Source organism: Hakea prostrata, chromosome 6, assembly GCF_041222555.1.
Source record: "Hakea prostrata isolate BN-2017 chromosome 6, UWA_Hpros_2, whole genome shotgun sequence".
NCBI lineage: Eukaryota > Viridiplantae > Streptophyta > Magnoliopsida > Proteales > Proteaceae > Hakea > Hakea prostrata.
Genome location: NC_142605.1, coordinates 25,011,048 through 25,024,380, shown reverse-complemented (window position 1 = coordinate 25,024,380; position 13,333 = coordinate 25,011,048). Strand labels below are relative to the sequence as shown.

General features: G+C 36.3%; 1 protein-coding gene across 3 annotated transcripts in view; it reads left to right on the top strand.

Annotated features, from left to right (window-relative positions):
* The window catches only part of LOC149012842 (uncharacterized), a 28,191-nt gene extending 16,313 nt beyond the window's left edge, over positions 1–11,878 (top strand). Inside the window, exons 3-9 of one of the 3 annotated variants that reach the window (XM_089157533.1) lie at positions 5,270–5,338; positions 5,528–5,642; positions 7,765–7,847; positions 8,874–8,935; positions 9,071–9,167; positions 10,907–11,001; positions 11,505–11,878. In XM_089157533.1, coding sequence (XP_089013659.1) covers positions 5,270–5,338; positions 5,528–5,642; positions 7,765–7,847; positions 8,874–8,935; positions 9,071–9,167; positions 10,907–10,960 — 480 coding nt within the window. In that variant the 3' untranslated portion in view covers positions 10,961–11,001; positions 11,505–11,878. Of the gene's footprint in view, positions 1–5,269; positions 5,339–5,527; positions 5,643–7,764; positions 7,848–8,873; positions 8,936–9,070; positions 9,168–10,906; positions 11,155–11,504 lie in introns of those variants that run through there. The other 2 variants (XM_089157534.1, XM_089157532.1) reach the window with 2 other exon arrangements.
* The last annotated feature ends 1,455 nt before the right edge of the window (positions 11,879–13,333 follow it).

Genomic DNA, 13,333 nt, shown 5'->3' with positions numbered 1-13,333 from the left:
TATCATTACCTACCTTTACCTATATTGTCCTTTACCTAATTACTTGGTCTGTAGTAACCCATACTACCTTATCTACTTAGTTTGCAGTAGACCTGTATATGGATAGCAGAAATCCGCCTCCGAATTCGCATTCGTATTCGTTTAAGGGTATCCGTATCCAAAAATTTTCTTACCGGAAAATATCCGTATCCGTCCGTTAAGCAACCGGATTCGGATTCGAATAATTGCTTATCGGATTGGATAATATCCGGATAAATTTTTATCCGAATAGAGTAAAGTATTTAACATTTTTTCTGTAAAAGTAGATGATAATCGGATTCGGATACCGGTATTCGGATTCGGATAGCGATATTCGGTAATCGGAAATTAGAAATTTACAATAAAAAATGTAAAAAAGTGACAATTATCAATCAATAATCGGATATTTTATCGGATCGGATTATTATCGGATATCTGATAAAGTTTCGGATTCGGATTCAGATGCCTTCTCTAAATTTTTGCCGGATTCGGATTCGGATAACGGATTAGCTACTCGGATTCGGATACCTGTATATCCGAGCCGAATCCGGTCCGTTTACAGGCCTAGTCTGCAGTAACCTATACTGTCTTATACCTTACCTACTTGGTCCGCACTTCACAGTAACCCATATTGTCTTTTACCTTACCTACTTAGTCCTTAGTAACCTATCCTGTTTTTTACCTACCTACTTGGTTTGTAGTAACCTATACTACCTTACCTATTTGGTCCACAGTAACCTATATTGTCTTTTACCTACCTACTTGGTCCACAGTAGTCAATATTGCCTTTTACCTACCATAACTTTATTTACTACTTGCCTTCTTGCGAACCATTTATATATTGGAGTTGCAATTTTGAAGATTTAGTGTGGATATTTCTCCCTAGTACCGGCATTATGTGGATAGTGCCTTTTACCTACCCATACTTTACCTACTACTTGCCTTCTTGTGAAGCATTTATATGAACATTGGAGCTATTCCTCCCTACTATTGGCATTATGTGGATAGTGCCTTTCATGCTGCTATATTTATGGACTTTGTTCGTTTTCAATATCGTTGATTGCTCTCATTATTGGATGGAACGTTCGACATGAAGAATTAAAGATTTTTTTTAGTTGGTGTTGATTATCTCCTGGGTGAAGTTTTCTCAATGTTTATCGACGCTTGTTAGTGTTACATGATTCAAGATTGGTGTTACCTTTCAAGTTTATTCTTATTATGCAAGCTGAATTTTTCTTTGTGTATACTCCAGTTTGAGAGGGAGTGTTGAAGTTTGGGTTGTTAGTAACATGAACAGTGTTATGCTATTATTCCTTGTTTCCTTTTTAGATATGTAATGTAGGAATCTTGTACACAAGTTTTTGGTAGTTTTTAGAAAGCATAATTTCTATTTTCTATTAGTTACTAATTTTAGAACTTTTCTTTTTCAGTACTTTCTATTTTGAACAGATTTTAGGAGTTAGTTTTACTAGAAAATTCTTTCCATAAGTTGTACTTTTTATTTCCTTTTAAAGAGGGCAAGATGACTTTCTTCTCAAATTGTAATCTAGACTATTGATATCTATAAATAAGAGGCTGCAATTCTAGGAGTACTAAGCTAGAATCACACGCTTGTGTGATTCCTATCGATTCTTTTTTTTTTCTTCTCTTTTCTTCTTCTCAATTCTTTTTGTTGTTGCACTGTTTTGGTTCATTAAAGTTTATTTTCTAACACAACGATAACAATTGAACTAAGAATTAAGAATGAAAAACCATAAAAATAGCAACATTTATCTGTGTGTGAAACCATTTAGTAATACAGCCTTACATAATTACAAAAGACATTGTCAAAATGTGTCATGAAAAAGACATAAGTTCAAATTGCCTATTACATGTTTACAACTAGGTACAATTACACTTAATACGCCATACTATTATTGGTTGCATGGGAAAATCTCCCCCCCCCCCAGGGGGGGACTATATTTGTGTGGAAGCTTTTGGCTTCAGGTTTGCCCTTTACCACATACTATTATTTGGTGGGTTAAACTTACTAGGCTGCCCTGGGCCAACAGAACCAATATTGGACTTCATGGCACATGATGATGTCATCATCTTTGTGAAGAATCTCTCGAAGTTCATCACAATCGCAGTATAGTTGTAGTCATCAATTCAACCAAGGGTACAGACTATGGTCTGCGAAGGTGCATATGTTAGTCCACCATAACAGCTCGGTATAGCAGGCAATGGCATATATAGTTGGGAACTTGGGTATGAAAAATGCTCTCTCATAAAAGATGACCCACTTCATGATCAGCTGTCAAGGCATTGCCTAGGAGTTCAAGCACCTTCTTGGGTTCATGGTGACATTTGATGCAATTAGAGCAACCACCTTGAGTATTGAGGCATTGCCTTCTGGTAGCATGCCTTATGTTATATCTTTCTTTTCTTTTTTTAAACATAAGCATACAATTTATGTGCACTGCTTTGTTTCTGTATGGTACTTTGTATTATATTGTATATTTTTGTTTATTATATTTTGGTTTTCTCATATTAAGTCATTACAAGCATAATTATATTTCTTTATTCATCCCAAAAAAAAAGTCATTACAAGCATAATTATATAACATTACATTGATGTGCCATCTATGTTGAGTTTTCAGTATTATATAAGAATATAATTGTTGTATTACATGTGCTTTAGGTTGCCTTGTAGCCTAGGTACACTCCAATCCCTTGGGTTGCCTAATCACCTTGACCACTATTTTTTGTGAGTCCCTCGTACTCAGTGGATAGTGGGGAATGAAAAGCCATCATTGTGCTGCCCATATCCACTTTCTCCTTATACCACACTATATCCACTATAAGAATAACTTTTGTGCTTTTTTGGTCGAAGGAGGGTGCATGCCATTGCACATCCCCACCATTATCCACTTGTTAAAGGCCTGCGATAGCAGGCCTAGCAGCCATCTCAAGGACAGCAAGGACCTTTCAGTCCTCTTTTGTTATATTTTAGTGGTGTTATTCTACCGTCACTAATCAGGCAGAAAAGTCATTCTTATTGTATTTAAAACATTATAAATAAAGAGGCCTGCTATTGGAAGAAATTGATCCATCACAGGCTGCTTCTTTGCTTGGCAACTTCTTCCTCTCTTCTTCATTTTCTTCTTCTCTCTTAATTCTTGGGCTGGTTACAGGGAATTGGTTTCTAACCCCACTATAATGATAATGCAAGCTATCAGGCAGAAAACTAAAGCCACCTTCATGGAGCAGTAAATCAGCCTGTAGTGTCTAACATATGAAAAATTGAACACCAACCAATATATATTTATCTCATTTTTGCAAGAAACCAGAATTTGGAGCAATATACCTTTCAGGGCAAAATTTTGGAATGTTTGGCCAAATTCTCTCAAATCCACTCAGATCTTACAGTAGATGATGCTCCGTGAAGGATTTTTGGCCAAAAAAAAAAAATCTGGGTATTGTAGCAGTTTCAGATCTTGTGGGTGAAGCTGTGTGATATTTCAATGAAATTTGCTGAAGTTTGCTTTTATATTTGGGATTTGTATTGCTTCACAGAAATTAACACCTTGTTATATTGCTCCCATGATTTTTTTTTTTTTTAATTTTTGCAAAATTTCTAAAATTTCCCTGATATTGAGAACCTTGCTCGATATACTTTGGCCTCATCTTGACGCTTGCTCTCTAGTGTGGTTTAAGATATTGGTCCAAATATTGAAAATTTTAAAATTTGTATTTTGATTTTGAGTTGCTTTCAAATGAAATAGAGCATGCCTTATTTATATTACAGAGTCTTGACTCAAAATAACTGATTTGTTTCAGTCATTTTGAAACCTTGAATACCCATTTTTTGCGGCCAAAAAGCTCCAATCTTTTGCTCTTTTGACACATTGTGGGGCAGTTCAACATATGTGTGTTGATCATATGCAAAATTTGATTTAAGATCTTTGCAGGATTCAAATTTAATGGCCCATTCTTCCCCCCCCCCCCCCCTTCCTTTTTTTAAAAGCTGATTGCAGATTACAATAACCTAGGGTCCAAACCGGAGCTACTTCATTTTGTGTGTATGTGTTAATGCGTGCATGTTTTTGTTTTTCAATCTAATGGTGTTCAAATATGGGTTATTATCCTGAAATAGGCTTGTTTTGAAGTTTCAGGATAAAATTCAATTGCTCATAACCACAGATTTAGGCTTTTTTATTTATTTATTTATTTATTATTATTTTATAACACTGAAGTGAGTATTAGTTCTAAAATTTCTCCATTTCATGTTATTTACTAATATTTTGGTTTCAACCTGGTCAAATAGAATGAACCTTCCTCTCTTGGTTTGCTGAAGCCTTATCTCCACATCTAGTTCTCTAGCTTATTGAAGCCTTACCTTTCCATCTAGCTCTTTAGTTTATTGAGTCAAATATGCCCACCAAGAAAAACTTATCCAAAAATGCATCCCCTTGATTCTCCAATCTTCTCTTAGTGAACTTTGTAAGTCTATAGAGTGTTCACTTAACACCCCATTCAGCTACTTCTTACTGATGTGAACTGTTAGAAATCAAAATCTTTGATTTGGTTAAGAACAGACAAGAAGAAGAAAGAAGAGAGAAGATGAAGAGAAGAACAGATGGAGGGATGGGAGTTGCATGGGTACTCTCTCCCTGTCAAGATAGCTTTATTTATGAGTTCTGGGATTAGGAAAAATCTCCTAATCCTGATTACATAAAGTTTCCTAAAACTGATTGCATATTATTGAAAGAAAATAAAGTTAAATAGAAGACCAATATTGAGCCCATGATGAATCCTTGTCAACCAAATAACCAAAAACAGAAACCTAAGCTAAAATAGAAAGTGAAATATTAACAGTATCCATGTCACTTAACTCTCTCTAACTTCAAAAATCTCTCCAGTCTTAGTCAAGACTTTCTGATCTACCTAATGGGTATATGCTCTAGGTCAACAATCCTTGAATCTCTTCTCTTTCTGATATCTCATTTGTCTCCTCTCACTATGCATGTAGTCTTCTTATTCCACACCAAAACAAATATTGTTTCAGAAATTAGATCGACTGCCCCCAAATCATACGATTCATACCTTATGATACAATGTGCAATAAGAAGTATATTTCACCCACAGAAGGATATTCGGTACTTTAGTATTTCTAGAATCTTTTGTTCATATATTTAAATGCATTCACTTGGCTGTTGACTTATTTGCTTTTTATGTTCTAATATTTGTTTAGTTGTAAAATTATTTACAGAAGGAGAAGAGTGGGAAAAGAAGGAAACCAGAAGATCATTACACAGGAAAGAAGATGAAAGATAGGAAGGTAATGCTAAGTGCACTGCATTGGCTTAACTACATGTCCTGTAAATGGTCTTTTCAAAAGCAAATATTATTTAATAAATTATTATGAATTCCAGGTTTAGTGTTATTGTGACAGCATTACTAATTTGATATGTATTTAGGATTGAAAATTGATTGAAGTACTGGGTTTCTAAAGATCATGCTTCTTCAGGAAAAATTGGCGGAATCTTCCTCAAAGGCAAGTTTACATCCATTTCCACTTCAAAACATGCCTACATATCCTCTCAGGATGCACCACATGGATCATGATCGGATACCTTGTGAAGGTTGGTAGTTCATGAATTCTTGTTAATGCAATATTACAACATGCTTCAGCATTCACCCAAACCTCAAACAGAATAGCAGTGTATCTTGCAACTAATAATCACTTTTTATTTTTCATATTCTTCTATTATTTTTCCAAATTTCTTTTTAATACTTTAATTTTCCGTTCTTTAATTCAAATTATTGATGTAGTAATTTTTTAGTGGTAATATGTTTACCAAGTTACTCATGAAAAAATGAACTTTATGTTCTTTTGAGCCATTACAAAAATTTCTTGATGAATGGAGTGCTGGTGCTGCAGATGCTTACTGGCCAAAATTACAGATGACTGTCTGGAGTTTGTTTTAGCCATGTGTTGTAGCTCGATGGCCCTGCTTGCGTTTTGCTTTTGCTTTGCAAAAAAAGGCCTCTGTGTGTACCTCATTTATGTTAGATAAACATGATTTTAAGATGATGATTCCCCCACTCCTAAGTGTAAAGCCCTGTGAGCTGAAAGCCTGAAACCTCCTCAAAGTAAGAGGTTGTGAGGAGGGGATGAGGGTAAAAAACTATCTGGACTAATCCTAGTCTCGTTGGACATTATTATGGTCACCTTCTCAAGTTCTTGTGTTGTTTTAGAACAGCATCTTGGCCTGTTTGTCCAGACCAATAAACCCAGCTTCAGAAGCTCACAAGGAAATTCTAATATTCAATAATTTTGAACCAAAAATTATAATTTATTTTGTTACATATTTCTAGTTGCTATGTTGTTAAAAGCTGTGTAACAAGTTCAATATAATGGAATGATTAATGTGAGCATCATTGCTAGCCTAAACAAAATTTAATGTGAGTGTAAGCAAGCCTTCTTATTACACATATTGAACAAGTAATAGTGGATTCACTTAGTTTATTGAGCAGGTATGTTAAGTTTCTACGTTGTTAAAAGCTGTGTAACAAGTTCAATATAATGGAATGATTAATGTGAGCATCATTGCTAGCCTAAACAAAATTTAATGCAAGTATAAGCAAACCTTCTTATTACACATATTGAACAAGTAATGGTGGATTCACTTAGTTTCATTGAACAGGTATGTTAAGGTTTCCCAAATACATGTTTGGGAATGTTTGGGCCTTTTAGGGCTTTAGAGCATAGCCATGGTACCCATTCTGAGTTAAAGCACAAGCTGTAAGGAGTTGAAATCAGTTTGATTTCTCTCTCCTGAACCTTAACCTTTTCTCTGGGATTCTTACTGGAATCCTGTAATATAAGATGGAGTGTAATTTATTTGTTTTTTGTTTATTTTTTTTGGGAATTCAAAAACTGTCTTATCTATATTCAAACATTTATCTTCTGTGCTGAACTGCTGATAATGATAGGTAGTTAGACCTACATTTTTGGATTTATATGTTTTTCCTTGGGTTTGTGACAATTTTTTTTTTGTTGGAAACTAATCTTATAAATGTTTTTCTTCTCTGGGTTCTGCAACTGGGGCTCACATGGGAGGCTGTCATACGATTGTTTTTTCTTCTGGGGTGTTTTTTGTGCAGTGTCTTTATCACATACATGGGCACATTTCTGGACTATCTGGAATATGAGTCCACAGAGGGGATTTTCTAGTGCAAAACCCATTTATTTGAATGGTTAAACCGTTTCATCTTTCTTCATGGTACCCAAGCGATATTTGATATTGCTTCATGAATAATAGCAAGGCAAGTCATTGGTCTCTAATATCACATCTCAATGTGTTTGACTACAGTCTTAAAGCTGCATTAATGGACGGATACCATCTCTTTCTCTCTATAAAGTAATATGGTTCTTGTTCCAACAGTGTGACACTTGTACTTAGAAATTCATTCTTCTCTCAATTCTCAGCATTTTCTATTTCCTGGTTTTGCTACCTATTACTGAATCCAGCCTACCATATAATAAAACCATAGTTCTATATTTCATTGTTCCAATATGGTGTAAACCTTGGTTTTCTTAAAGTGTGGCGATGTAATTGGTGGATGCTAACTGCCCAGTGAATTGGTTTTCGTTATTTGAATATTTTGACAGTTTTATCATTTTCATTTCATTCTATTATATCCTTCTTGGTCTTAGACTGATCAACCTTGCCCTGTCCCACATCTCGTTGCTCATCCCAGCAGTTGGCAGCACAACCAAGAAACTTTTGGACGAGAATTTTCAAGTATTCAATCGAATTTCAGCTAATCTCTCAACATTGGAGGTGAGTATCTGAGCACTCTTTAAACTTGATTGGGTATCTTGATTTTATTGTTAAAATTTTAAAATATTTTTTGGTACAAATTTTAACATTGAGGAAAGATATGGTAGTTCAGAGTGGAAATCTCTCACATTCCTTATGTAATTTCACTGAAATATTATCAACTATTGTAAGATTGCTTACCAAGTGGTCATGGGTTCGAATCTGGAAACAATCTTTGCTAAAGCAGCTGTAAGGCTCTATACAGTATGAACTCCCTCAGACCCGGCAGTGGCAGGAGCATCATGCTCTGGTTACACCTCTTTTGTTATCCACTACTGTGGAGATCAAGTTCCCTGGGCTTTTCTTGGTAGCAATAGAAAATAGGTGGAGAACAGGTTTATGCTTCCTGGGAAGTAAAAGTCTCACTGACTAAGTTCCTCTACATGTAGCTTGGCTAGATATGCAAGAAATGAAGGTGGGGGTCATAGAGGAACTTTTCTCTGGGAAGTTGATGAAGAAAGAGAATGGTCTGGATGCTAAGTTTCAACAAAAACCTAGTAGACTTGGTGAATGGGGTGAAGATTAAACTCTAGAGGCCTATGCTTTTCACTCAATAGTGATTAGCAGTTATTGAGATTATGCAAGATTTATCTTGCAAGTTGATTAGAAGAGATTATGCTAACTTTGCATTGATTCTTGACCTTTTAGTGTTCATCTTGTAGAGGATTCATGTATCTTTGATGTCATCAAGGTGTGTGCTTTTGGGGTTTTCTGGAACTTGTTTGATATGTTATAAAATTGAAGACAATATTAATCCATAAACAGTATCCAGGAGAAGTGGATCTGTAGAAGAGAAGGAGAAAAAGGAGAGAAAGTGATCAGTGGGGTTCAGAGTTACCCTACTTAACCTCTCAGCCATGTTATAGGATTACAAAATTCTGTAACCCCTGACTAATGTGAATCAAAATTATACCTCTCCTGTTAGATCTGTATACCAAACTAACCGATTAATTGAGCAACTCTTTCAATCTATTTCCTTCCATGCAGATTCAAGATAACATTGATCTCTTTTGTCGCACAAGGAATAACATTACAGCCATATTGAATGAGTAGGTGGACCTGTTTCATATCTTCCTTTTGAATGATAGCCTTTCTTATACTTTCCCAGTTTCCCTATCTCCTTTGTTTGGGTCTAATGCTTCTAAAGTTCAATAGTGAAAACAGCATTACTTTTTCATTTGCAGTATGAGAAGTATGCCTGGGATTATGAGCCAGATGCCACCATTGCCCATATCAATCAATGAAGAGCTCGCAAATAGTATTCTACCAGCTACATCTGAGGTAAGATTTCTACTGTACTCAGTTTTCTTTTTTATATCATAATATTCTTGCATAAATGATCTATTAAGAGTGAAGAACAACGAACTATATGGAGCTGTTGGGGGAACTAGGTATAATCAAAGTAAATATCACTGATTAATGAGCCCTAGTGTCCCCTCTTTATGCTCCTGAGCTATAGTTTGATGATGAATATTTCATTTTGTGATCTCTGTGGCATGAATGTCCTTTAAGAGGGGATGGCATTTCTTCATTCGTTTGATTTCCAGTGAATCGCAGTTGGACCATAGAGTTAATGGAAAGCTTTAGATTGAAGAAGTGGTCTATGACATGGTCCTGCCTCTCTTCTTTACTCTGTATTGTGGTTGTCTTGCAGTGGTGGTTATTTTAGGGATTAGTATTAGGAGGCTACGGATAGGGAAAAACAAATACGAATCAGTTTGGGATTTCAGTAAGTGACCAGTAGCTTCATAGCAGGTAGGAACAAAGGATGTTATTGCTAGTATTTGTGATTTTCTATATCAACTAAACAAATGGCTCAAAGCTATGTTGCTTCTTTCTCAAATTTGTATAGAAGAAACCTGAAAAAGAAAAAAAAGAAAAAAAATAAAGCAAAACTAAGATTCCAGTATGCTATGGTTCTGTCACTAGATTATAAACTGCAAGGAGTGATCTGTCTTCAGGAATGAGTGATAACCACGTGAGTGCACTTTAACCATTCTCATCGTTGTAGACTTCAGACTGTCTTACGTTGGACTAATTGCGTATATACTGTAAAATTGTTTCAATCTAAACACATGGTTGGTCAATGGTATGTGAAATTGAGATTCTTGGATTCTACAGATGGTTCTGTGGCAAAGTCTATGTTCTTGCTGACGGATGTCTGTCTGCCAGCAATTGAACCACTTGCTATCAATTGGTACTCTTTCTATGAAGATTTGAACATCTGATTGCTTGGAGTTCACCTGATGAAATCATTGACTGAAACTTTCTCACTTGGATCATTCAGGTTAAGTGAACATGGGAATAGAAATGCTCTGTAACTTCAATGTGCACTTTATAGAGTGACCTTTTATTTGGTTAGAACAGTTGGAATTTTAGGTAACGAATGTAATAAAGGGAGAAAAGAGGAGGAAGAAGATATGAAGAAGCAGAAGACAAGGAAATGGAGAGGAAGAAAATTCAGTGGTAAGTTGTGTTGTGCTTGTGTTCACCCAGTTTCATATATTGCTCATCAAACAAGAAAGGGAATGCTTGAAGGTTTAGGCTGTAAGAAAAGGATCGCAATCAACTGGATCAACCTATGCCTTGTTTATATGCTTCTAGGCCACTCTTTTCAGAATCTCCAAAACCATGACTGATGTACTTCAACTGGTCGTTGCATGACTGTCGTTTTGCAGCCTAAAGGTCTCTTTCCAGCACACGAGATGGATAGGCAGTAATAGCAAAGTAGATTTGTTGTTGCTACACATAGACCATACATAAGAATGAAGGGTAATAGTGTTCTTACCTTGCCTTACTAACAAAATAAAGCAAAATTTTATGTCTCTGCCCATGTTTTATGAGCCTAAACCTGGTCTAACACCACCTCGTATGTTGAAACTTGCATTGTTCCCCCCTCCACTGTGTGACCCAAGATGCATTTCTAGAGCTTTGTCAACATTAATGGTGAGACTGAGAGAATTCAGTTTCACATCAATTATCATTGCCTTGACAGTGATGCTACTTCTTTTGTTATGTAGACCTTGATGTTTGGCTCATCCAGAAGGATCCATCTGAAGCAAGAGTCAGGATGACAGAGAACAGTAGCATGTAACGTGGGGTCTTCCTTGCCTGTGTAAGTAAAAAAACTTTTTTCTGTAAATGCATCAAGGAGATGGTAGGAGCTCTCTCTTCATTTGTGTACACATACATCAGACCGCTACAGTTTGGTTCCCATGAAGAGGAAACTTGTAGAGATCCCACGTTTGGAATCTTTGTTGAGGGGGGGGGGGGGGAAGGAAAGGAAAGGGAAAAGATTGATTACTCAGCTGCTGATCCAAGCACCTGGTGATAAGAAGTCTGTATTGCCACATCTATGGCATCAGTACAGACTCTTCAAATAGGAACCTTTGATAGCATATACACTTAATTCCAACGGGTTTTGTATAAATTTAACACAGGGTACCTGATGGATATCTTTGGTTTTTGCAAGTGATACTACTTGTTCTATTGCTGAATAATTTTTTGATTCTCAATGTAAGAATAGTTTCTTCAATTTCAAATGCACTTCCATTTTTTTCCTGTCTATGAATGAATATCTTTAATGAGGATTTTATATTTTCTGGTTTTCTTGTTCAGAAACATGGTAAATATCCATTTAAGAGGAAGTGTGAACCAGATCAAGAAAATGTGCATACGATCTATCGATCATAAACATAGTCGACAACGGGTATTCATGGGACCTCATGGGACAAGATCCAACCCAAATTGATGTTCTTATATTGTAATTTCAGTCAATTGATCTCTACTACACCAGAGAAACGAAACAAAAGCTTCATAGACCTTGCCAATGCCTTGTTAAGTGAGTAAGCCATGGGCCAAACGGCAAGGATAGAAGTGAACACGGATTTTCTATGAGAAACCTTGCTAAGTGTAAAAATCTTGCTAAACACGAGAGCCTTATGTACTGAGTATGACATTTTCTTTATAAAGAATTTATCCAAACAATATCAATTTTGGCCCTGAGCTTGGTTTTGAAAGTCCAGCCGTGTCCAACCGGATTGCACTCTTGGTTCTACATGTGCATTGTACTTAATTGGTAATATAAATTAATAAGCATGGGTTGCATTCGATCAAAATGAAAGACTTCAAAAAAAAAAGGGGAAATTCAAAATGAATGATCGAGGGGAACAGCTGTTATCACAGATGGATTTTATAACCTGCATTTGAAACTTTGAGTGCCATTTACGATCCAAATGTAGAAAATGATAGCCTATTTATTGATGTTTTACTTGAACGGAACCATGGAAGTAGAATGAGATGGGAAGAGCGCGGAAGCTAGAGTTAAGGGCCGGAGGCAACTGGTTGGTTGAGGGTTGCAATAATGGTTGCACCGGCATGAAACTTCAGATGTGAAAACTATGAGAATTTTGCAACTTCTCTGAACATGCAAGGACTGCTAACTGCAAAGCCACGATATGAAATGTCTTGCCAAGTGAGAGTAAGAGAGAGAGAGAGAGAGACCGTATGGCATTCAATGCTCTTCCATTTTGAAGCTATAAAAGCCCTTCTGGCAATAGTGGGTATCATCTGGTTTTTGTTTTTCTCCATTGGAAGAAAAATGGTTAAGTTATTCAAGAATGTTGGAGTGTCTAGCATAGTTTTGATTTTAGTAGCAGTGGCAGTTGGGTTAGGGGAAGGGCGGCGAATTGAGAAAGACTATTATTCTGATGGTATAGCGGGTGGTGGAAATGTTAAATTGAGCATGGCAACTGAATCATGATGGATGCTTAGGTCATGCAAGAGTCTACCTAATGATCTACACAAGTTATTGATCCACACATAAGTTAAAAGCACTAAATCACTATGGTTATAGTAGCCCTGGGGTTTACTTGGTTCATATTATTTTAAAAAGCCATGTCAAATGACAATCAAAAGGAGGGTAAATTGTTAGAAACAAACCACGATTACATATACCAACCTCAATCAAGTTGATATTAACAGAAAATTTGAGTTGAAAGCAGACCAGGATTAAAGTTAGATGTTGCCAACACAAATTCTTGTTACACTCTGAATACAAATTTGGCCAGAACATTCAACGAAGGAGTGGCCAACCAAGTCTCAACTCCGGAATTTTGTGGATCTTAGGTGAGTTTGAAGTTGAGGGTTCTTTCTAATTAGTCTGTATCGACACCAAAGCCAAAATATTGTCTTCGTTCTCATAACCATTAGAATCTTGTATGTGTTGGAATTAATTAGAGTTGTCCAGACTCCAGAGAATGCGTTGATTGGCAAAACAAGGGGGTGGGGGATGGGTCGTTTGGCCTTTGGAGGGGGTGCCTTTTGCTGTGGTCAGGCGCGTACATCTTGGTGGAGGTTTGGATAGGTTATTTTCATAGGGAGGGTATTTTGGTCCTCTAAAAGATTTGCCATCACTGAATTATATTTTGAATTTTATATAGTATGAT